The sequence below is a fragment of the Fistularia commersonii genome, chromosome 27, assembly GCF_037954325.1.
Source record: "Fistularia commersonii isolate RoL2024-O1a breed Wild chromosome 27, RoL_Fcom_v1.0, whole genome shotgun sequence".
NCBI classification, from domain to species: domain Eukaryota; kingdom Metazoa; phylum Chordata; class Actinopteri; order Syngnathiformes; family Fistulariidae; genus Fistularia; species Fistularia commersonii.
Window position 1 is genome coordinate 1,526,663 of NC_141310.1, and position 26,600 is coordinate 1,553,262.

The following is a 26,600-nucleotide window of genomic DNA, read 5'->3' on the forward strand; positions in this document are numbered from 1 at the left end:
AATTATGTCTGTGCGTCTCATCACTATTTTTTTTACACGTGGAACAGCTATACAACTCTTATATTCAGTTGGTTACTATATATGGAGTAATATATATACATATAAAATGGATTGAGATACATTTCAAATGTAATTTGGAAATGGTTTCAATTTATATAGCGCTTTCACATCTTAGGGTTCAAAGCGCTTTATGCTGGATTGCATTCACCAATTCACACTCGGACTAATGCACCACTGGCGGGAATTCTGTTTACATTTATATATATAGATGTATACTCTACTCTAAAAATAAAGCGAAAAGTAAAATAACACATCCTAGATCTGAATGAAGGAAATATTCTTATTAAATACTTTGTTCTTTACATAATGTGCTGACAACAAAATCACACAAAAATGATCAATGGAAATCAAATGTATAAACCCAAGGGGGTCTGGATTTGGACTCAAAATGAAAGTGTAAAAAAACGCTACAGGCTGATCCAACGTTGATGTCAAAATGAATCAGTGTTCCTTCCAAAGTGGACAGTTTGATTTCACAGAAGTGTGATTGACCTGGAGTGACATTGTGTTGTTTAAGTGTTCCCTTTATGTTTTTTGAACGGTATATATATGTCTGGGCAATTTAGGGCCTCCAGTGAACCCACAATAAGCCCTAAATTGCAGTGGCATGTGACTGAGCGGCAACTGGTCCGGGGTGAACCCTGTCTTTCACCCAATGACGGCTGGGCTAGGCTCCAGCCACCGCTGCAACCCTAATTGCAGCAGAAGCGGTTTAGATGATGAAGAATGAATGAATGAATGAATGAATGAGTGAATGAATGAATGAATGAACGAACTCAAAAACGGTTTAACAAAGTGCTCTTTATTCCAAACACCTCAAATAGACATTTCTTGGTCTGAGGAAAGTGGGGTTTGTCGAGAACATTGCCAAAAGTTCAATGTTGTCTTAACCCCTGATAAACATTTCCATAAACTACCACTGGCCTCAGTTTTTTTGTTTTAAGACTTGAAATAATTTTCATTAAAATGTTTTTACTGCTCTCTCAGTACAGCTCAAACCGTATCTGGATGCTGAACTGATTCTCAAGATCAAATGAATGGATAGTTCTGCTAATGCTGTAACAGAGACAGGAACAATTTGATTTATCACATATTGGTCACATATTTCGACATCATAAAAAACATTCGGTCTATGATTTCGTAAAAAAATTCTGAGGGAAGGATTTCACAATGAAACTTTGAACGACGGTGGTCATATAATATTCATATGTTTAAAAAATACATAGTTGGGAACAAAACTCCTGGACTGGACTGAAGGGGAGCCATTGAAACCGAGGAATAATAGACCGGAGATAAAATCAGCAAAACAATAACCTGATAAAAAAGTCATATTGCTGCTTTTTGTCCTCAAAGGTCTCGCTGAACAGAGCCTTTGGCGCCACGGCAGTTTTAGTTTTTGCATATCCCATAAATCAGTGCAGTTTGTGGTAATCCAGTCACTTAGTAATATGTTAGGCGCGAGTGGAAGAGCGGTAAGTGCTTATGCCTGACAACACAAAGGGTCCTGGTTGGATGCTTCTTTGTGGAGTCTCTATGTTCTCCTCAATCCCGTATGGGTTTCCTCCATATTCCTCCAGTCCAAAAGGACGCAGTTGGAAATGTATGACAAGTCCTATGCCTCTATATGAGGTGTGAATGAGAGGATGAGTTGTTGCGTGTCTCTACATGTGGCTCTGCGATCGACTGGTGACCGGTCCTGGGTGAACCCACCTCTCGCCCTATGAAAGCTCAGATAGGCTCCCTGGGCGCAGGATACGTTGCATAGATAATGAACGACTGAATGAATGTTTGGTAGGTTTCGCAAGTGCCACTCCACACCGTGAGCCCGTCCATTTACCGGGCACGTTTTGTACCTGAGACAACAAGTAAGTAAATGATCTCCATAGCGCTTTTCAATCCCAGACAGTCAAACCCAAGTATTGTCTCGTGCGCGCAGAAAAGCCGACAATTTGGCGGCGATACAGTTGAAATGATTTCGCCGCCGACAACGAAGGGGTAATAAAACACCCGCTGCTGCGTGTTGTTACAAACCATTTTGTGCTCTGAAGCAGTCGGCGTCTTTGAAACACGATGGCGCGTTTTGTTGCATCAACAAATTTAGAAGATTAAACCTTTTTAGAGAATGAAAACATTGATATGGGAAGATTGCCTGTTTGCCCCAGCAGTATATTAGTAACTTTAATATACACCAGACTCCCACATCTCCATGGCATTCGTGAAAGCCATTTGAAAATTAGTTTGTCATGAATTTTTAAGATCTGCTTTATTACCGCTCAATCCAATTCCGCCGTGGCAAGATTTGATTTGTTCAGTTTATTTATCAATTTGGTGTTCCGCTCAATGATTTGAGCTTTTCTACAGTTTGCAATGATCGTTAGAATGAACTACTGTGTGTAGAGGGGCAGTAAAATCATAAATTAACAAAAGACTTGCCCCTTCCTTCACACCACCAGCACCAACTCCACTGTAGCACTGGATTTTAGGAGGACTGAACACCGCTGGCTAAAAAAAGCTGTGATTTGTCCCTTATTAACCAGGAAGTGTTGTTTGTCAAACGGTATGACGATCGGTGCTTCAGTATTTCTGAAAAAAAAAAATTTTAACATTTCTTCCCTCCAGCTCGGTATTAATCATAAATCATAAATCAATGGCGACTCTTCGCTTCCAGAGTACCACTTGAAACCAAGGAGAAAAAAAAAAAAAAACTCATTGGAGATGATTCAGGGCGCTTTTCCAGCTGCAGAGCCTCAGCCCCTGAGAGGAGACAATGGGACCCAGACAGGCTTAGGGGTCCAAAGACCATTTCCCCTCTCAATGGGAACACATCTTGGACCCACACTCCAGTAGTTTTGTCTTGTACGTTGCTATCTTTGCTCGCTGCAGAGTGGAGGGTGTCTCTGCCAGCAAGGGTCCATAGAGACCGTTGGAATCGCCGGGGCTGGAGGAAGTTGGTCTGGGTCCAGTGGGGCGATCTGGGCTTGGTGAAAAGCCAAGTTGTCTAGTGCAGTGACGCTGGGAAAATGTAAATAAGCGCCTGATAAGGGCTATTGTTTTCATTCCATTCTCATCCCAGCTGAATGGCCTGCTCCCCAGCCGCATAGCATTTTATCTCGAGAGGGGGAGGAAAAGAATTGGAAGGGGTGGGGGTGCGAGAGATTTAAGAGCGCCCATAAGAAAATAAAAATAAACCCACTGTACTCGCCTCTTGTTTGAGCTAATTCCCCAGCATGTGATGTCCTACTTAAAGAGGACAAGAAGCAAACTTTTTTTTTTCCCTTTCGTTTGTTTGCGGCCGACGGATGATACCGGGTCTCAACATTAAAATCGACATGCGGATTTTCGAATCTGTCCTACGCGCAGACTTCAGGAGAGGCATTTTTGAAATCGAAGAAAAAAAAAAATAGCATTCCTCCTTTAATTTAAATTCCTATAAAAACACGGGCTGCCGATGGCCCCGTTTTGAAAAAAGCCAGGCTCATTTCATCTCAAACACGCCCCGAGTAAAAAAAAAAAAAAAAAAGTTCCACGGCTTTCATGCGAATCCGTTTTTCGGTTGGCTCTGCTTTGTCTGCGGCCTTTTGAAGACCCAAAAAAAAAAAGTGCTTAAAGTTATTTTATAGACTAATCCGCGTCATTATTCACCTCTTCCAGGTGGAAAGCAGGGAGGACAGCGGAGAATTCCAGCTGTAGCCTCTCCTGTAGGAGGACTTGGCAGGTTGCGTCTGGCCCGGCGGAGGGGATGGAGAAGTGAGGGAGTGGCAGCTCTCCTGGGAGGGAGCTGGAAGGGAGGGGGAGGACTGGAGTAGAATGGAAGCTGGCACCACATTATCTCCAACAGTTGGTGCATTCCTTAATGATCAAGTGCTGGAGCAACATCTGTGATGGATGTGTGTGCGTCCGCTTCCGTGTGTGTGTGTGTGTGTGTGTGAGGGGGGGGGGAACATATGCGTGCATATTAACATATGTTTGCCGTGTTTGTTTAATTCCCCTTTACTGCCTTTTTCGTTGCTCCGGGGTAGAAAATGTCACGTATTGATGTTGATCCGCCTGTCTTGGGATAACGGTTCAGGGGCTGGGGGGCGACGACTCCGACTCACCTTGGGGTGAGAGGCAAAAGGGATGGATACTCCCAGCGACCCTAACCTCTGTTCTGAGATCCCCGTGCCACACAGGAAGTTAACACACACACACACACACACACACACACACACACACACAACGCGCCTTGTCTTTTCTCCCTCTCTTGGGGTCAAGGGAACAAACTGTGAGTCGGGAATTGGAAAGTCAATAAAGCAGAAGTAATGTTATAATGACCCCGAGCTGAAGATGTCCCGTCGACCCCCATCACATCGGAGGAAGTGGACAATCAAACAAAATGGTCTCTCTGCTTGATCTCGCTGAAAGCCTTCCGTAAACAAGGCCGCGAGAACTACTGAGTCCCTGTTACTCCTAGTTCCTCTGATGTCGGCGTGTTTGTCAGAGCGAGTGACACTGTTTAGTTTGTGGAAGCGGAGGGCAAGAGATTCCAAAGGGGGGGATAAAAGGAAGTCATTCTTGTAGATATATATTCTGTGTGTTTGATGTCAGAGATAATAAAAGCGAAAGTGTAAAAACTCCGGAATAATACACGCGCCGGTATTCTCCCCTGCTCGCGTTGTTACTCCCGCGCTAATGTGGAGATTATTCACAAACGCGTGGAAAGGATGGCGATAAAGCCTCGGTAATTAAGAAACACTGGTCCTTTTCTGGATCGTTGTGGTCAGACTCACGTTCCGTCGATGATCGACCGCTGAGCGCGTGTGGCCGTACTCTTCATTACGGGGACGTGAGGAAATAATTAGGGTGTCTGCTTTGGTTTTCTATTCTGTTTGGATCGGGGGTGTCTGTACAAATTACGCAGCCGAGATATTAAAACCCAAGGACAACTCCCATACAAATCAGCGAGGCTATTAATGTCTCCTAACACAACTGAGCGCCGTTGGTCGGACGACAACGCTACAAAGTCGACGTCTAATTCCGCCGCCCGCGTCCGACGGGAACAGGTCGACCCTGTTCCCGTCGGGTCGGACGGCCCGCCGTGTTCTTCATCGGCTCCCGTCCCCCAGACAGCGCTGTAGATTGTAGCCATTCCTGCCCTGATTCATTGTCCGCCGGACAAATGTTAATTGTTTTCATCATTGGCAGCTATGTGAACACTTGAACCTACCCGGCTTCCCGTTTAATGCGTGCCTCTGACCTTACACCGTCCCCACAATGCCCGTCTCCTCCCTCGACCTACACCTCCGCTCGTCCCTCAATCGACAGACTGACTCTTTTAATGCTCGCCATCGAAACGCCATCAAATAAAATCTCTCCGGAGTGATCCAACCGCTTTCTATCGCAGGGAGAAAACAATCTTTTGAGAAATGATAAGGTTAACAATGTCTGCCGGATCAAATATCGGGATTTAAATGTTAGGATTCTCTCGAGAGGGCCGCTCATATTTCTATCTGTGTTTTTTTTCTCACGCAGAATCCTCGTGCATGGAGAAGCTTCTTTCGAAAGACTGGAAGGAGAAGATGGAGAGGCTGAACACTGGTGAACTCCTGGCAGAAGTAAAAGGTAAGGGGGGTCTGGAATCGACAGTGGCACGAAGGGAAGCGGATTTACCACACAAATACCACATGAAGCACCGTTAACAAGTCCCTCATTCCTATCGGACATACATAATTTATGCCCTGCATAATCTCAGAAACAGTCTTGTACTCTGAAATGAAACAAAGGCCTTTGGCTGCCCTCTTCATTCAACCCCCCCACCCTTATCTTTTGTTGGAATGCCCAACTCTGTCCAAAGAGCTGTCTTCAGAATTCCAGAATCCCATTTAGACCCCTCCGAAGGTCTCCGGGCTCGCCGGCGGTTTATTGCCCCCTCCCTCGCCTTGCCCTCGCTTCGCCTCGCCGCTGCCACTCTCGTGATTGTCGGGGCCCACCTGTGCCGCACTCGATGTACGCAGAGCTGAGAGGAGGGGGGGGGGGGGGGGGGGGGCGTGAAAAATTTTTTAAAAAAGGAGCGGAGATGGTGTGGAGATGCGCGGGCGTCTCCTCGGCGAGGCCCCGCGCAAGTGAAATGCCTCGACTCCCGACGGTGAACGCCCGATCGAGTATCGAGCGCAGAACATCGGAGAAACAAATCAGCACCTCCACCCTCCATCCTCCACCCCCGAAAAAAAATGCTGTTTATGATGGAGTGAAGGTGGACCCGGGCTGCCGGGGCCGCCTCTCAGTTCTTAGCACCGACTGTTACTGAGAACAGGAGTGTTTATGCAGCACGGGAAAGCACAATACCAGCTGCTTGATAACACCGGGCTGTCACCAGATCTCCATCTCTCTCTCTTCGTCATTCCTCTCCGCGTACAACTTTCTCCCGCTCTCCCTTTTTACAAAAGCATCTCGATATCACATTTGAACTCGCCTCTTCTCCTTCTTTCTGCGTCCGAGTTCACGAGGAGCCGCGGCCGCGGCGCGTTTTGCCGCGCGGGAGGGGAGTCTGATCTTTTTGATTAATTGTGACTTTTTAACATGAGTCAGATTCATAAATTTAAAAAAGAGAAAAAAAGAAAAAGAAAGTGTCGGGTTTTAATTATTGAATTACACTTTCTGCACTTTCAGGGTACGGGGGGGAACGGGGGCTATGAATGTTTTAATAAGTATATTCATTGGCAATAACCTTAATGAACTGAGGGATAAATCATTGCTTAGTAAGCTAGATTCATTGTACCTGCTCTAGTGTAGCGCGTGTCACAGTAGATCAAAGTGCACAAAGTAAAATGCTTTACATGATTTAGCCTTTTGAAACCTGGTCAGTTAAATTACAGACAGGGCATTTCTGCCGTTTGATGAATGAGAGCGGGGAAGGTTACCCGGCCGTCTGTAAACAGGTAGGACGTCTGATAATAAACATTATGGCCTCTGTTGATGAGTTATGGAGACGGTCCATACACACAGTTACCAATATAAATGCTTTTCCTATCACACGGGCAGCCTTAGATTTTTAATTAGCATGCCATTTCAAATGACTGTAGACATTTCAAAGGGCTGCTTTGTGCTTCCCCTTACAAATCTCTCTCTCTCTTCCTTATATCCTTATTCTCTCTTTCTCCCTCCTACCCTTTCTCTCTCTCCCTCCCTCTCCGTGTTTGATGTCTGCCTGATGTAAATACCGGCAATTAAAAAAAGGAAGCCCAGGGTTGGAGGTACACAAGGTCCACCTAATTAAAACGCAAACAAAGGTGGCGGGCAGAAAACACCTCGCGATTGAGATCTAAAGTGCGATGATGAATCACAGGTTCCATTAATTGCTGGATTAAAATCCTCACCAAAGACAAATATGTCCGTGGGCTCGCAGTGAATGGAGGGAGATTGAGAATAAAGGCTGCTATATAGATAAAGACTACAGTACCCACTGACAGAGTGGCCTTGTATATTCTATGCTGATCGCTCCCCTCGTTCCCCCAATTGTAAGGAGCACCTTCCTGGCTACCTTTAGACATTGTTCCGTCAAACCTTGAAAGACAAATGCCGCGGCGAGCGCCCGCTGCTCGGCTGGGTCCGGGAAATCGTTTCGCCTCCCCCGTGGAAACGGGTGAAAACGCGAAACAATGGGCGTGACAGTGTCTGACCCGTGTGTGTGTGTGTGTGTGTGTTTTTAAATGATTATGAAAAGCGTTCTCCCTGAATGGTGTTATCATAAACCTATAAGATCTGCCCGGCACAAGACGTATGTCATTACAGCTTAATGCCGTGACTGCATCGGGCCACGTAATGCGGCGTTTCTTTGGTTACGACGGCGTTCAGTCCCGCTTGAAATTAACACAATAATCCATCGGGATACGGTCGACGAAAGACAGACGTAGAAAAGGTGCGATCGGAAGTTAATGATTTCAAATCTCCCATCTGCCTTTTCTTGTACGCGGGGGTCTTAGCATTGACACGGGCAGGCCGAGAGGAGATTGCGAGCAGGGGCATTAGCGGTGGGGGGGGGATTTATTTTCGCCAATCAATTCCAGAGCTAACTGTTTGTTTTCATACCTGAGCTTAGCTGTCAGTCTGCACGAATGACGAAGAGGGGAGATGAAATCTCCCGAACAAAACCGCAGGGCGAGAAAGGGAGGCAGGCTGGAAGGGCTCCAAACCACGGAAAGTAGCAGATAATAGGAGGCAGGGTTGAAGGAGGAGCGTGAGAGGGAGAGAGACAGTCGGAGAGCCAGGGGGGTGGGGGTTGTGGTGGTGTGTGTGTGTGTGTGAGAGAGAGAGAGAGAGAGAGAGAGAGAGTACTTCAAAAATGGACACACACATTGTGTCACATGTATATAAATAGAGAATGCAGTGTTCAATGTTAGATAAGGTCGCTCTGGGCTGCATGCTTGCTCTGTGAAGAGTCTTTGAGCCTCTTATTTAAGGGAGCTGTTTAAGTTTCCCCGCTGTGTGCCAGGTTCTCTGGGGGGGGCGAGTAAAAAAAAAAAAAAAAAAAGGCAAAATAAATAAACAAATAAACATATATATATAAATAAAAGAATAATGCAACTCGCATCGGAGGAACACAAGCTGTTTCTCAGTTTAAACATTCTGCGCTGGCATTGAAACGGCAGCTTAAAATCACAAGCAAAAAAAAAAAAAAAAAAAAAAAAAAAAAAGAAAAAAAGAAAATCAGAGCTCCCGCGCTGTCACAGTCAATTTGAGAATGGTGTCCACATGACAGTAGTTGGGTGCACACAGACAGTTCTGTGGCAGGCAGATAAGTGGAAGCTGTTTAGGGTGGGGGCGGGGGGACACCGGGGCAGGGCGGGCTGACAACTGAGACTGATTTGATGTCGGTCTTACCTGCGCCGGTTTAACTCTGCCACAAAAAGAAAGGAGCCCACTGTGTGAACACAGGGCCCGCATTGTTCGGATTGGATTTGGGTCCAAACACAAGTGTTTACTTTTAGATTTGGTGTTATTCTTAATGTTGGCTGTAATATGTGCATTCGCACGCACACGCGCGAATGCGTATATATAATATATAATAGAAAATGTGTATTAAATGATACATGATTCATTTACTACAACGTGTTACGCTGTGTTTACGCCTTCCTGACATTCCTTATATTTTGTACAGCCCGCTTCTTGTTCCAGATGCGGCGAGGGTTTCTCAGAATAGCCGCGCGCAGGTCAACACTGCCACAAATCTTGTAAAATGACAGTTAACTTACAGGAAAATAAATAAATAAATCGCCACTTCACATCGCACATTCATGCAAATGTACAAAACGCCCTCTGTCCACTGTGTCCAGTTGCTGGAGTCAAAAATGCAGAAGTTGGCTTTTTTTTTTCTTCTCTTTTTTCTCACAACTCTTCAGTCAACTGTTTACTCTGTGCACTCAGGTGAAATATGAGCCACAGAAAAATCATTATTCCCCCGGCCGTATTTGCCGGATGAATGTACGAGAGTGTTAGACTGTGTGTTTTTCTCCTCTAATGAATTGTGGAATTTAGCTTGTGGCAATGGTAAGAAAGAAAGGGAGCGTGTGTTTGCGTCCTCAAGTGTGTGTTATGTGTGAGGGAGAGGAAAAAAAAATTGAAAGAGGGACAGAGAAGGAGTGTGTGTGTGTGTGTGTGTGTGTGTGTGTGTGTGTGTGTGTGTGTGTGTCAGAAAAAGTTAGAATTTCAGGTATTAAAAAAATAGCCATAATTACATGTTGTCATGGCTTACCTGGTCCTTGATTTTATTAGTCGCATTCCAGTAAATAAATGCATTAATTCGAATGTTATATACTGGGAATGTGGTAAAAATTTACAGAGGAGGCCAAGACACTTTTTTTAATCTCAAAGAGAGAATCCCCCCCTGAAATATTCATCAGCTTTAACTCTCACCAAATGACCTTTAATTTCACTTTTTTAAAATATCATGGGTTCCATCATTTCTACATTGCAAATGGATTCAGTCACATTCTATTCTTTATATTTTTGTCCTGACAGCATAGCTCTTGTTTGCATTTTATAGCTATTTTCTCATGTGACACCCATTTGAACATGTTTTTTTTTAACATTGTGTGAATGTCCATTGTGCTATTTTTATGCCATCTTGCGTGGACCATAGTACTATAATACATAATAAACAAGATTAGGGAATGCAGAATTTCTTTTAAAGCTTTGTAGCAACGTCCATGTAGTCTCTTTGGTGTTCTGGAGATAAAGTCAAACTGAGAGGGTTTGGACGTGTACAGAAGAGGGATTGTAAGGATCTGGGTAGAAGGACGCTCAGATCGGAGCCGCCAGGTAGGAGGCCTGGAGGAAGACCAGAGAGAAGATTTATGGATGGAGTGACAGAGGACAGGAAGTGAGCTGGTGTGTGAGAAGAGGATGCAGAGCAGAGAGGGTTAGATGGAGGCAGATGATTGGCTGTGGTGACCCCTAAAGGGAGTTGCGCAAAAGATAAGGAGATGTGATCTGATCTACTGATAAAACCAGATACGATCATCTATAACGTCTGGTTTTGGTAAAATGACCGTGTTCTTGTCGAGAGCGAAACGGAAGGTCATAAATATTTCACAGGAATAAAGTTCCTCAACTTAACAACGTGACACGAAAACAACGAACCGAAAGTCTTTTCCGAGATCTCGTCGTCACGGCCGCGGTGACGAGTGCATCCCTGCTTTAATTATACGTCGCGTAGTCGAGACCGGTGAATGCGCGCTCGGTGAAAAGAACGAGATAACACCTAAAGTCCTAATTCACCTCCAAGGTTTCCGCAGACAGTCGGCGCCTCTCTTGATTGCTGTCACGGAAGCTGCGGCACTCTTGTGTGTGTGAGACCTTGAAAGCTGTTTGTGTGTTTTATACTCCGAGGGGGGCACGGCGGGGTCAGATTCATAACCATAAAGGCCGTGAGAGATGAGTAGATGGATCGAAGAAAGCTTGATACAGTCAAGGAATTATGCATTGAATATTTCACATAATAGCACTGAAGTTTCCGTTTAGTTTTGTTTTGTTGTTGTTTTTTTTTTTTTCCTCTCCGTGTCAGTTTCAGTATTTTTAAATCTCGACCGATAAAGTACCTCGTGCGGCGTGGTGGACGGACAGTGAAGTGTTGGAGCTTTTTTTTTTTTTTTTCGAATTTGCCTAATTATACTGAAGAGCAAAACTGCCCTCCATCATCAAAATATCATCCCCATCAGTGTTCAGCGCCGACGCCACGCTTGCAGCGCGTTCGCATTAATAACCACTCTACATGCCAATCACGCTCGTTGAACAAGTAATCTCCTGAGGCGTTTAAATACATTTCGCATCTCAAAATCGCACGCGTACTGAAGACGTGGGCCATAGATACTTAAACAGATAGAGATACGTTTACTAGCTTATGGCTAAATGGAATGGGTTTCTAAAGTTTCAAAAGCGCATACTGTGTGTTTAGATTGCTTTCAAAGCGACCCGAGACCGTTTATTTATTTTTTCATTCATTCATTCATTCATTAATCTGCAATTTTCATCCCCGGGGTCGCAGGGGGAATGTCTTTGGACGAGAAGCTAGGTTTCACCCTCGACTGGTCGCCAGCCAATCACAGAGCCACATATAGAGACGTACAAGCACCCTTTCATTCACTCGTCATGTAGAGACACAACCTTTCACTCCCTCATTCACATATCTGGGCAATCTAATGGCCCTTATGACCATCGGGCATGTTTTCGGACATAGGGGAGAACATGCAGAGTCCACGCAGAAAGGCTCCTCTTTCTGTGTGGAACCTTCTTAGTTCAGGAACCTTCTTACCGCAAAGCAGAAGCGCTAACCACTGCCGCCCTTGTTTATTAATGTATTCATTTGTTTATCCAATCATTTATTTGTCCAGAAGCCGCCGGTCAGTATCTTAGCAGTATCTTAGACGACACCGTTGGTGTCGCGCAGGATGCTCCGAAAGGTCAGATCCTCCGCTGCCGGCAGACTGACACGCTTTGCGAGACAAGATTAACTAGTTTTTTTATTTCGTGCCAGAGGCGACAGGGCCAGGTTGAACCGCCATCACCCACGTCGTCTCGTCGCGGAGGACACGAGAGGCGTCAAACATGCATTGGCTCTTCTCGCCATGAAGGCAGCACGTGGTGCACTTCTTAATCGGACGAAAGGGGACCGCGAAACTAACTCGTGCTATTCTCGCTGGTCTGGCGATTGTGTGAAGTTCCGCGAGTTTGTCGCGCACTGTGGTGGCTCTGAAGGTCTAAGGTTCGTGAAATCCCCTTTATTCGAAGACCAATAGATGCTATTAGTGCTTTTTGAATTGGATCTTTGTGTTTTCCTGGGAGAAATAGACAAAGGGTCAAACGGTGGCGGAGTTCACATGCCTGTGCACTTACTCAGAGGTTAGTACCATTTATTGATCGGCAGCGGCAGAAACAGCAGCGGCGGCATGCCACACACACACACACACACACACACACACACACACACGTCCGCATCCACACACACACACACACACACGCACACTTCAGGAGGTAGCAGAGAGAGAGCTTCAGCAGGCAAGGCATGCTAAGTATGCGCAGCCTGTGTTTGGACACAGCTCGGTACAATCGCAGCATTTAGACAAGTCTTAATTTACTAAAGACAGGCTCGCAGCAAATTGTTGCATCCGCAGAAGCCGACTGATGAAGAGACAAAGTAATTCCAGTCCTCTGGCAATTCAGATCTGGTCATAATACCTCAGCTGTCCTAACCAAAGGAAGGAAGAGAATAGGGAGCCTTGTGATTTTCCCCCTTTTCACCCTCTCCCTTTTCTTCTTTTTTGTGCCTGAATCTTTTATCTGTGTTATTCACTCGGGACTCTTCAAAGTAACAAGCCTCCTTCTTTTTTCCTGGTACTGGACTTGGAACCCAAATTAGAGACTGCTTGATTAGAGCAGAGAGGAGGGAGCCAAGAGAGAGGGAGATGTGGGTATTGGACAGAACAAATCGCACCCCTACAAAGTGCCTTTTATCCAAAGACCCCAAGGCTCAAATACCCCCATCCCTCCCCAAGCAACCGTGGCTCCGCGTGTTTTCCTCTTATCATTTATTTAGTCACCCGTTGATGTTTTCTGCCCTACTTTGTGACATTTAAAAGAGGCAGGGATCTGAAAAAAGGTGTGCGCCAAGTGGGCTGAAACTCAACAAAATTGACTCCACCTCCGCAAAGGTAACGCGCCGATGTGAGAAGGAGAGGCACCTTGACCACCCAGGTGCCGGGATGTGTCCGACCCTCCCCCGTTGTCCGGCTGCTATTGTCTGGCTGCGCTCCGGTTGTCGAGCGGGGGGGGGGGGGTGATGTCACAGCGTGTTAGGTCGAGGGCGGCTGCCGGGATTCGGGTCGTGCCGAGACATCTCCGAGCTGTCCGTCTACCGTCGGAAGCTCAATGCGAGCAGACATGTTAACAGGCGGACCCCAGCCCCCGGTGCTGTTAAAAGACATGCAATATGCAAGAAGCGGCCTCTTTTGTCAGCGGGCTGGTCAGACACGAACCACGAATTTCCTCTTCTACACCGCCCAATAAAACTTTTATCTGCATTTTAAAGCTGATCCATAATTTAAGGTTCGGGAAGAATTTTTTCACAAACCGTCCAACACAAAAAGAAATAAAATAAAAACACATGCGTCTGATTGTCCGCTAAACTGCGCGGAGTCTAACATGCGAAGTCGTCGCGGTGGAAAAAAGTCCAGTTTCGAGCGGGGGACACGTGAGTGAATTGAATGTGAAACTTAGCAAAGAAGGGAAGTCCCATAAAAGCAGAAAAAGCGGGCGGTCTTCGCTTCCCACAATTCCACAGAAAATCTAAACAATGGGCCCTCTGTTAGTATTCTCTTAGCGTCTGGGTAGGACACAAAATGTGGAGAGCACCCAGCAGACACTTTGTGGGCCATTAGCATCATATTATCTCGGAGAAACAAAAACGACACTCTGCACTCCTGGTCATTCTTGGTTTGCGTGTGATTTTCCCTCCGGCGCCGATAAATGCTCATCATATTAATCGAGCAAACGAGTTGAGATTATTGAACCCGACTGTCTCGAACCCCGGTTACGGTTATCCGTCCAATCCCGACGGCCCTTATTCTCACCATTTCCGTTCCTCTTCCGTATCGATGGCAGTCATCGATCTCGATGCTGAACGACGCGCCCGCCCGCCCACCCGCGGCCCGCGAAAAAGCGGCGGACGCTGCCAAAGGTTAACAAAATTGCTGGCGATTGTATCAATTTTACAGATACGCCTTTCACAACAAGCCTTGTCGGGTGAATAAAAAGTCAATTCAGGCCTTGGAAACTCTACACGAGCCCAATGAATAGCTTCTTTTAGGTGCCTTTTTTCGTCGGGAGGATAAATGGAGAATTGCAGCTCTCTTCCATTGCAGCAGGCAGGCTCGGGGAAGACTGAGGCAAAATGAAGTTCAGACAAGCCTGCCAGTAAATTTCATTGAATGGGTTCTGGAGGTTGACAGGGCCTATTAAGACAAACGGCTCTTCTCATTGGAGAGATAAAATAAATCAGGTGTTTAGTCAAATTAAAATAGTTTGAGTGGAGTGGGCCCCGGGGAGCTCTCGGAGAAACTCAAGACAGATGTGGCCAGAGACGAGAGGAAGACACCCAGGAACGAATTCAGCTCCCGCTGGCCCCGGGCCAAGATTTTTGTTCTACTGTTCTCAGTGTTACGAAGCTCGTATCGGCCGTCCCCTCTCTTCTCCTGCCTCTTACCTCCTCTCCTCTCCTCTCCCGCCATTTCTTCCTCACGCGTTCTCTCCGGATCAACCCGGGCCGCTTCGGGAGACGTGAGTTACCGTCTCGCCTCTCGCCGGCAATTATGTCGGCGATATAAGTCAATGGTAGGATCACTTAGCATTGATTGGGCGGACGAGGGGAGCTGAGCAACCGAGCCACTCTCTCTGTCATGGCGTGTGGACACATGACTGCGCTGAGAGGATTTTCTCATTGCTTCTCATTCGTTTGTACGAGTACATTTATATAGAAATCAACTAAAAAAAGTGGACACTTTGCTCTGGAGCGGCCACCGCCGAAGTTCTTTGAACGACAAAACATCGGTTACCTGCTTTCCGATAGAAGCTCCCGGATGATGATCACGTACAAGAAGGCGTTCCTTTCCGTCACAGTCGTTCCCGAAACACCACCGCTGAAATTGCTTGCTTTGTATTGTATATTGTGTCCGATACAATAACAGTAGATTGCCGTGTACAGTCTGTATATGCATAAATACACTCAATTCAGATATTATATGCTTTTCAACCTTGAGGATGTCCAGCCTCCATACCTCACCCTCGCTCTCTCACTCTCGCCCTCCTCGCAAGGTACTCCGGAGAGCCTGGCGGAGAAGGAGCATCAGCTCTCCACAATGATCACGCAGTTGATCAGCCTGCGGGAGCAGCTTTTGGCCGCCCATGACGAACAGAAGAAGCTCGCCGCCTCGCAGATGGAGAAGCAAAGGCAGCAAATGGAGTTGGCTCGCCAGCAGCAGGAGCAGGTAGCCGCTCGCTGTTCCTCACTTTTCTCTTCCGTGCAATTTGTACCATTTACAGGTCCCCCCCCACCTTGTCTTGAACCCCCCTGATTTGCATATCAAACGAGATACTCCAATGACGTGTCATGTCAAAGTGAGATTTCGCGGTAACGCCGAAATCAGGGGATTTTTATAATTTTTTTTGCTGCCGTGGCTTCGCACCCGCCTTCACGCCCTATGGTTTTGCGCTAACAAAAAAAAAAAAAAAAAGGAAAATCAAATCTCATATTAAAACATGGAGAGTCCTCACGTTTATGAATTGCCCCGCCATTAGGACAAGTGTGGCGTCACGCTCGCGGCACAAATCAGGCCAATGAGCCATATTGTAAAAATCAGCAAATTAGTCCAGGCCAATAACCGTGTTAACGTCTGAGAGGAAATAAGGACGCAAACTATCCACACGGGCAACACTTTTATTATCAGTGGCCGCTCTAATGGCTACGAGTCAATTATCAGCGGGGAGTTCACTCAGAGTTTTCCCAACATACTCTCAGACATTTCTTGGATAAATGAAGAGACAGACCATTTAACGCGGGGTGATGCATTTTGTAAAAGTACACTAATAATACATTAACTGTATTGATTTCTCTTTTAATCCGCTATTTTCATCTCCAAACTATACCAGACTCCACGGGCTTTGTGGATATTGGCGCCGAAATGAACGGTAACGTACGACGCTTTATCATTTGATCTCATTGAGAATAGGCAAATATTAATAAAACAGGGAAGCGACAGTAGAGGGGGCTGACAGAGAAGAGAGGCAGTGTGGGAGAGCCTGCTGAGCGCTAGAATGTCATCGAGCCATCAAGATACAACACAGTAATTAACTGTTGACACTCGTGAGGAAGCTCGCACAAATTAATCTTGACACATTTGCAGACGGCCGATATCTTACAGTGAACACTTTGTAATTATATTTAAAAAAGAAAATGAAATGACACTTAAAACTAGGCTGTCAAGCTCAATGAAGTGGGCTTGTAGGAAAAAAAAAAGAGGGGACTGCCGGGATAAGAAGGATCGCAACGTGGCTGATTTTCACTCCGGGGCGTCGGAGACCTCTGTCACCGGCAAGCCGGTCTCCACGCTGACGTCCGTCATCAGCGCGCCCGTCTGTCCTTTCAATGATTCAACCCATTTTGCTACTGATTTGACGGCATGGTTCATGGTTCTTTTTCAAAGAAAGGGACATTTTAAAACTCCTGGGCGATGCAGCGGTCGGCACTTCCTCTTCGCTGCAACAAGTTCCCCGGTACATGGGTTTCCTCCGGGTTCTCCTGGTTCCTCCCAATAGTCCAAAAACAGACAGTGTGCATGAGAGAGCGAACGGCTGCATGTCTGGATGTGTGGCCCCGTGAACCCAATCAGGATAAGGCGTATAGATAATGACTGAATGAAAAAAAAGTTTTCCCGATATTACATACTTAAAAGACAGCATGGTGGTGCAGTGGTTAGCACTTCTGTCTCCCCGGTGTGGATTTTCGATGTTCTCCCCAAGCCTGCGCGGGTTTTCTACGGGTTGCCCGGTCTCCTCCCACAGTCCAAATACATGCAGGAGGTTCATTGGAGACCGTCAATTGTCCACATGAGGGAGTGAATGCGTGAATCCATACGTGGCCCTGTGATTAACTGGCGATCGGTCCAGGGTGAACCCCGCCTCTCGGCCAATAGGCTCCGGCGCCACTGTGACCCCGACTGCAGGATAAGTGGTATTGCTAATAAATTGACGAATGAATATTTTTACTGAAAATGTACCATCTGAAAGCATTCCAACACGCAAAGTGTTTTACGTGTCACGGTTTCTTGAAGAAGCAAGAGGTGCATGGAAACCATGTTCTCTTAGAAAATCAGGTCGGGGGATTGTATTTAATTTTCCGATCTCTTCTGTCTTCAAGCAGATTGCAAGACAGCAGCAGCAACTTCTGCAGCAGCAGCACAAAATCAACCTCCTCCAACAGCAGATACAGGTCAGTAAGTCAAGCCCTCCGACACAATGTCCACCTCGGACGAGCGCATGGTGGGGCATGTCAGCAGAGGCGACGCTTTCCATATTCGAGCTCATGCGGGACCGCTGCAGACAGCCACCTCGAGTGAAATACGAAGTGCATCTTTTCCCTTTGAAAATAAAAAATCATAGTGCAATGCCTATTGTGTAGTCAAGCTCAGATGCGTAGCAACTTGCACCTTTTGCTATTAAATTCCTCCCACTTGGGTGAAAGCGGCACACAATCACTGTCACCATGAACCTACAGTCTGGTTAAACAGCAAGTAATAATAATATGAGACAGTTATGCAAAAATAACTCCCGAGTTCTTTCGACTAATCTCCTTTTAAATTTTTTTTTCGATTTATTTATCAGCGCTTTATCCAAATTTTACTTTGTATCCTGCTAACCTTCATCGTTTTCATAGGATGCTAATTGCCTGCTGGTAATGGGAAGGGCTTTAAAATATGGAAGAGAATAATTAGCACATCTTAATTAACAAAAAAGAAAAGAAGGGGGTGGGGATGAGGGCTAGTGGGGGGGTAACAACAGCTAATGAGTCCTGTTGATGGAGAACTGCCGGGAGGTGGGGCACGTAAAATAACCCGGTAAATGCCTCTAAAGCAACATGGCGTGGGTTCACACGGAGAAAAGAAAAGAGCTGTTCAAACGCACTGTCAAGATGCTTTGTAGCTGTATTGATCTCCCCCCCGGCTCCATGCTGTCAATGTTGATTGGTAGAAATTGGTAGAGCCAGGAACAGCCGGTGGGTGAGCGGGTGGGGCCTAACAAGTGCGCCTGATCGCTTGGATTGAGTCGATTCCGGAATGGCAAAGAAATACCGAGGTCTCGCAGGGCCTGCAGTTTTGAGGGAATGACCTCTTTTTGCCGCAAAGGGCATCGAACTGTCTCAAGCCATCATCATCGACGTGTTCTTCACAACAGCGTTGGACAATCCGTTGAAATGAAAAAATGGCTCTACATTTCACATCACCGAGGAGAAGCAAAAAAGCAGAAAACACTCCTGAGTAAAGTACCTCATAGGATAATGAAGGACCATTTACTTGTACTTGGTGAGCAGGAGGGCACAGGACTAATACGTCTCAGTCTCATAGGCTTGTGCCTTCATCGCTAAGTTAGAGATGATACCTGGAACTTCCTCTTGAGGCATAGTTTTGAGAGGGGATGGAGGAGCAGGGTCAAGCATGCACGGGAATGTACTTCCAAATATTAATTTTAACCACTTCAGCAGAGATAGAAGCGACTCTTCTCTAGCCGGGACCTTCTCCTACGGGTCCTTCCCCCTCAACCGAATTATCTCTAATTTAAAAAATGGAAAGAAATAGAGACGCCCTCCGCGTTTAAAGACAGGATGCCATGGTATCACAAAAAGGGGGGGGGGGGCGCCCTTTCACGTTATATGTAAGATGTTTCCCGCTAAGCAAGAGCCGTTCGGCGGCGGAGACTTCCGACATCCCGTTTTCATTACCGCCGCCTCTTGAACACGTCCTTGCCATTTTAATACGTAGCAGCTTTTGGCTTCATTAGTTCTGCGAACAAGCTTTCCACTCTGTATGTCACAGGCAGTGAGCGGTGCTGGGGTGGAGGGAGGATGGGGGGGATTGAATTACTCCGCTGTTTGCTTTGACAGTGCTAAACTTTATTGGAGACCCCCGCTGGCCATCAAAGTCCTTCTGTTTTTAGGCCTCAGGGTGAAACCCAAATAATGTGCCTTGCTGAGGCCATATTGATGATATAACTGATTGCATCAGTGGGCATTGTAAACTGTCAAAACAATAAAACCGCGGGGACGGCAACCTGAGACTGTTGAGGGCCGGCTTGTGTGCTTCCGAGGCCTTTTCTTCTCTTTCTCGCCGCTTGCGGATTGATGGGAATCCATCAGGCAATCGTAGTCGGGAGGTTGGGAACGAGGCGCTGCGCGGTATAATGAAGTTCACCCCTTTGAATAGCGATCTCTCTCCTTTTTTTTTTAATCTTTTCTCACCATTTTTACAACAGAGGGAGAGAGATTTAGCCTTTGTCCTTCAGGATTACAATGTCACTTGTTTTAAGATAGCAGATGTTTTGATTGCAACATTCGGGGGCTTATCAAAAGTTTAAGCTCGCGGCTTTGTGTGTTTTTCTCCGGCTTGTTTGTATTCGCCGAGTCCATCCTCGTTGTTAAAATCGTCTTGGCGCTCGCTCAATCCCGGGGTGAGATTAGCAACGCGGTTGATTTAGTCGCAAATTCGAAACGGCATTTAAGATGTTATAACACACACACACACACACACGAGACAATGACATATGTATCAGGGAATTGGTTTCTCCAGTTGTTAGTCGGTGCTCCAAATGTCTGTGAAAAATACAAATACTTTCACAAAAAGTTACAAATACATAAAGCAGTATAATCGCTATCACACACACAAATAGCTGCTACACCAGTACATTATTATGTTTTCGTTTACGTCAGCGCCACTCGGTCAAACTAACCAATCCCGAATCCTCTTCTTCACGGTTCATGATCGCACAGCTCGCTGTCTGCCGTAATTTGCTACAGATAAGCACAGACATATTTAACATCAAAATTACCGACTCTCTCTAGAGCAGTTTCTTGTTTTAATGAACTTTTTTTTATATTGCATTAAAAGTAATGGTAGGGAATGTGATGCAGAGGCGAAACGGTATTGATGGCAGAATGTCACGGTGCTCCAAGTTGCAATGAATGAATTCCTCAACGAGAAATTAGAGCTCAGTGAAATATATACCCAATATGAAATTGTTGACGGCTTTGCCGGAAACTCCCAGATCATCGTCCGACATGTGGACTCCGTGCATCCCGCCGTGTTTTGTCTGTTAAGAAACAAGCAGCCATGCGAATACACACATTCGCAGAAATGATGGCGCCCCGTAACACGGGCACACACACAGACCCACGCGTTGCTACAAACATCAAGAGAATAAACATTGGCTCAAAGGTCAGGGTGAACTTTATCTTCACAAAAAAGGCTGGAGAAAGCAGGGCTCCCCAGATGAAACAGTAGGACGCTTTAATCCCCAAACATTTCAATAAGGTCTTTCTTCTCCCACAAAAAAATGATAATAAAACCACATTGTCATTGACCATGACTTGTTGTATTGATGTGCCAAATGCAGATACATTTAAGCTCCAAAGTTTGAGATAGAGTTTTGGGAGGTCATTGTCCTTTTTTTTTTTTTTCGTGTTTTAAAACTTTTAACAATCTTTTCATCAAGACTGCCTGGTTGTGTTTATCTCCATTTGGAGATAAACAACACTCTCTGTCCTCCCACATTGGCTGGCTTCAAACTCCAATGTAATTATTCAAGATGTGCACCATACATATTATCTGAGCTGCAGTACCCTGCCTTTTTAGCTTTTTTTTTCATAAACACATATTCATGCACGCATGTACACACACACACACACACACACACACACGTAAAGAGCAGAGATGAAAAGGCCATTAGATGGTTGTCCACACATCATAGTCATTTAGGCTTGTATTTAATGGTGTAAATAAATAGCGGCCAGCCTTTAGCGAAACTATGTTACCAGGAACGTTTTTAGAGATAAAATAACTACACCAAAGCTGCACATGATGTAAATCTTAGCCAGTTAAGTTTACTTTTTCAAATTTGAGCGAATAACACAGACATCTTTTCAAACTTCTCTATGAACTCGGACATGTCGGGTACCGTGGTGAACTTCCAGTTATTCAGGATGCTCCATGGTTTTGGATCAATTTCAACAGTTCCAGCTGAGTTAGTCAATGAAATTATCTGACTGCTACATCCTGCATTTTACATTCAAGTTTGAGTCGTTTTAGAAGTTGAATAATCAGTATAGCTATTAAGGAATTCTCCATTTCTTTTGCTGATTTCAGATTAAACACACAGAACCATGCTAAGCTACGTGAAGCAAAGTTCAGCAGAGCTAAGTTAACCTAAGCTAAGTTAAGCTAAGCTAAGCTGTAGAAAGCGCTTCAAATCCATTTTAAATTTAGAAAAACCTTCCTCTCCTTTATATGCATCCTTGTGTGTTTTGTTCAAGGCTCCATGCAAAGATTTTAAAATACCTCGAAAAAGTAAATAGAAATGGGAATGAAATAAAAATATGAAAACTTAAGGCCTCTTTGATGACTTACATCAACATTTGACAAGAAATGAACATGTGTATATACTGTATATACATTTTTTACACGTCTTTTGTGGTCTTTCCCTTAACGTATATAGAGACACCTCATGCTTCTGCTGTAGAAGTTTTAAACCCCAATTGCTTTTCCCCTTTTTTTAAGAGATGCAGCAACTTATACAGTATTTCTATAATATTCACTGCGCAATTCGATATCCAAATTCAGAACATGGAATAACAACGGAGATCCAAATGTAGACATTCTGGCAAATTTTCAAACCATTCACATGAGCTGAAATAAATTTGGGTTGGTACTTTCACTGCCGTCATAGTGCTAATTAGAGTATTCTGGGATGGATTTGTTGTGTCCCCATAGCGGATGATATACACAGTGCAAGAAATGTGCAAAGTTAGCATGATAATAAGGGGAAGAGCAGAGGGTCGAGATTATGCGTGTGTGTGTGTGTGTGTGTGTGTGTGTGTGTGTCGACATTCTTACCCTTGTGCTGAGGAGCTCTGTGTTAGCCAGCAAGTAGGATTATGTCGGGGCATTAACAGCCTAGTCAGACAGACTTGGCTCTCACCCAGGGAGGCTCAGTCCAGCTTCTTCATCCCCCATTTAAGGAGACTGTTAGCTGATGAAGATGTGCACATGCAAGACTGAAGATAAAAGAAGGCCATGACCCGACTCATTAGCCCCTGTGATTTAATATATTGACACTTAGAAACAAACAATTCCCTTTAGTGGACTCTACCGGCGATGAAGGATCAATTTAATTAGTTATGAAATGTGACTTGTTATCCCTATGGCAACAAAAAAATAAATAAATTAAGAAAAAGAAGAAATGCTGACATTCAATAAAGTCACGCGCAAATCACAGAATAAAGTCGTGTTAAAACTTAATGGTGTGAAAAAGGTGTAGCGGATGCATCCTCGGCAGCGTAATTTTGTAAATGAAGCTCAGCAAATAATGCGGATTAAGCGTTTAAACATTTTATTTTCTTTAGGTATATAAGTAGAAGATATTGCGTAGGTGGTCCCTATCAGTTGGTCACTGACATTTACCTTTTTTAGATGCACATCAGGTCTTTTGGGCCACAATTTACAATTGAGAAAATAATTAAGGCAAAATTTAAGTGACATGAAAAAAGGGGAATATTCAAGGGGGTGCAAGGTTCGATTTCACAGAAAGGAGACTCTTTTCTGTGTGGAGTCTCCATGTTGTCTGCGTGGGGTTCTCTGGATTTTTTCCCGAGTCCCAAACTAGTGGAGCCCCTAAATTTCCCAGATGTTTGAATGAGAGGATGAATTATTGTATGTCTATGAGAGGGTGAATGGTTGCTTGTCTATATGCCCCCCTGGGGTTGCCTGGTGACCAGTCAAGGGCGAACCCCAGCTCTCGGCCAATGACAGCTCGGCTAGGCTTCGGCTCGGCTTCGGTAACCCTGGCAGGATAAGCAGTACAGATAATAATAATTGCGGTTGAATGATAATAATAATATGCGGTATAACAATCATAACAAAAACAAATACTGATGAGGAAATGCTTCCTTTGTGACAGATTGGGGAGTCAGTTCAGGCCGTCGAGCGGGAGATAAAATTGTTCCTCTGTGTTTTTGGCTGTGTAGTAAGAATATAAAGAATTACACGACCCCAACCATTACTGCGGTAAATGCACAGTGTAAAGCAATAACTTGATGTAATTGGCCTTTGTATTCAGACACCTCCGCAGTTTAATCAGGGATAATTAAGAGGCTCAATCCAAGAGGGCACGCTAACGGATGTAATAAGTGAAATCACACCTAATTAAAAGGAGTCACCTGAGGGCTCTGCAAAAGAGCCCGGGGACATGTTATTTTATTGTGTAAACTTTGCGAAAACACAGGAGAGAATTCCATTCATTCACTCGTTCATTATCTATACAGCTAATCCTGCACACGGGGTTGCTGGGCGGGGGCTGGGGCCGTCACACCGGGCGGGTTACACCCTAGACTGGCGGTAATGATCTTCCTAAACGACACTAATACCTCGCCAGCCACAGCTGAGAGGCACATGTAATGAATCAAGTGTTTCTGTGTTTTGTGTGAATATTACAACGAATAACCTGTTCTGTAATGAACAAACCTTCCTCGGATAAGGGCGACGCTCCTGCACTTTACGGCCATTGTACACCGATCCTGGAAAGGAAAATATCAGTCGAGGGAGAACACATTCTCCAGTGTGATTTTCTCCTCCTTTGCAGCGCGGCCCCGTGTTTTCTCTGCTAATGTTGTGCAAACTGTTTTGTCTTTGCCTTGGCTTGACGTGGCAATCGTCTTCAGCAGCCGGGCACGCTCGCAGTAAGAAAGAGTCGCATTAATAGGATGTGCCGTGCACAGGGAGCCGGTGGGGAGAAAGGGGGTACGTGTTTTCTTTGGGCCGGGGGGGAGGCAAAGCAAAGCATTCAGCCCACGGCCGATGCAAAAAAAAAAAAAAAAAAAGAAAAAAAAGGAGCTTCTTGTTTTTTGGGTGAAGGAGAGTGGAGGCATTCCCCAGTGGAACACAATGAATGGGCTATTTTGTTGCACACAGTCCTTAATAGCAAAATAATTTAACAAATGTTGCCATTTTCCATAAGCGCAACAGTTTTTTGAAAAAAATATTTTTTGATTTGAATAGATTTTTTATATATTGCCTCACACTTTCAATCAATAGGTAAGGACAACTATATATGTACATAGAAATAAAAAATCCCAAATTACTATATTACTACCAAAAAAATCCTTTAATTCAACATCATTTTTATATATGAATTTACTAAATTCAAGGATGCATTTGTTGAAACTTTTTCTGTGATATTTCCCATCACTGAGAGCAGACTATAAGGTGTCACTCCTCACCTGGAACACAGTAGAAGGGATGCACCATCTTACTTCTCCGAATTGGTGAACTCATATGTGCCCGGACGTGCACTGTCCTCCCAGGGTTCTGGCCTTTTGTATGTCCCCCAAGATTCTCAGACAGATTGTTGGCGAAGGGGCTTTTCTTTTCTTACATTGTGGTGCAGTCTGCCTCCTGACATCTGCCGATTTTTGAAAGCTGAGGAGCCGCTTGTTTTTCTGCTATATTTGACATGTTGAGTTTTTATGAATGAAAAAGAAATTGGTGGTTAGTGCTTACCCCTCACAGAAAGGCGGTTCCTGGTTCGATCCCGATCGGGGGGTTTTGTGTGTTGAGTTTCTCCCGCAGTCCAAAAACATGCAATTGGCCAATTGGAAGCTTCCAGCCAGCACTACAGGATAGGTAGCATATATGAATGAATGTGTTATGTTTATTTCCAACTTATCCGACTTATCCCTTTTCATTTTTACTTCACTTTGATGTGTTCTATAACTATTATATTATTGAAATAGTAAATATTAAATATATAATATTATATTACTATCATGCATTAATTAATTGACTAAATAATTTTCTATACCACACATCCTGCATTTGAGTTAGTATGGGGTTACCGTCACCTCTCCGAGCTGTCACATGGTGAAAGGCAGGGTTCACTCTGGACCTGTTGCTCAGTCACAGGGCCGTATGTGGAAAGATACAACCATTCACTCTCTCATTCACACGTCATACAGACACGAACAACCATTTAGTCTTTCACGCTGATAGGGGGGAGAACATGGAGACTCCACACAGAGAGCCCCCCCTGTTGGAATCCACATTCTTGCTTACAACAACAACAACAACAACAACAACAACAACAATAATAATAATAATAATAATAATAATAACAACAATAATAATAGTAATAATAATAATAAAATTTGTTATAATTATTGTTATTGTTATTGTTATTGTTATTGTTATTGTTATTGCTATTGTTATTGTTATTGTTATTATAAGTAGTAGTAGTAGTAGTAGTAGTAGAAGTACTGACATTTATCATCATAATGATAATAATAAAAAAATAAAATAAAACACTTGGGGCAATAGGATTGAGAACAAAAACCTGGTATCTATGGTGCATCTGGTATTTATGTACAACAAACGTTTGTTTGCTCCAAAGCATGGCATTGTTTTCCTTGGTATGGAATTGTTCAGTGTGTGGCTGTAGTTTTCACTGGCTTAGACGTCCATTAAATGGTTACAGATTTATCAATTAGGCTCATCTTGCCATTTTTTCTACACCCTAATACCACAACAACAACAGTGTTCTACAGAAGTAATTTAAATACCATGCTGTTATTTGGTCAAACAGATTCTGTTTTGTACGGGCTGCTTAGAAGGTCAAGAGGGGCAATAGGATGGAGGTCTAGAGCCGAAGGCTCCGGGGATGGGATCTGTTAGTCGTGTCAAGATGGTCGGACTCTGCGTTCGAGCTCGTGCCCACTTTACACGGTATAGACTTATTGGAATGGCTGTTTTCCAAGAAGGCTTGTTTTACTGTGTAAGGAATTAGTGGAACAAGAAGTCATCTATTCGTTATTTCCTCTGGTGGGGCTCGGTCACACTACCCTCAAATGTCTGGATTTTCTCTACTTTACCCTCAACAGAGCCCGGTTTAATAGACACGGGCGTAATTGATGGCACATTTTAATCTGAGAGGACCGTGTGTTCCAACCCAGCAGTTATGATTTTTTTTTCAGGTGCAGATTGTAGATTATCGATTGTAGTGAGGGGTCATACGCAAGGATTTCACATTCCAGGAGGAAGGAGGAGACGAGGTCAGAAGCTTGACATTTTGCCGGTGAACTTAACCTCTCCTGTGTCAACTCTCTCATTATTCCACTGAGCTTATCACGGATAAGTGGGAATAATGCACTTTGCATGGGACGGGAGGAACCACAACATCAAACGCTTCATTTGGGGCAAAAG

The 26,600-nt window shown here is 44.7% G+C and overlaps 1 protein-coding gene across 9 annotated transcripts in view; it reads left to right on the forward strand.

Moving 5' to 3' along the window:
• The window catches only part of sox6 (SRY-box transcription factor 6), a 128,212-nt gene that overhangs the window by 59,469 nt on the left and 42,143 nt on the right, over positions 1-26,600 (forward strand). For 7 of the 9 annotated variants that reach the window (XM_086174481.1, XM_086174474.1, XM_086174473.1 and 4 more), the window contains 3 exons: positions 5,572-5,661; positions 15,403-15,575; positions 17,504-17,575. In XM_086174481.1, coding sequence (XP_086030607.1) covers positions 5,572-5,661; positions 15,403-15,575; positions 17,504-17,575 — 335 coding nt within the window. The remainder of the gene's footprint in view (positions 1-5,571; positions 5,662-15,402; positions 15,576-17,503; positions 17,576-26,600) is intronic. The other 2 variants (XM_086174477.1, XM_086174479.1) reach the window with 1 other exon arrangement.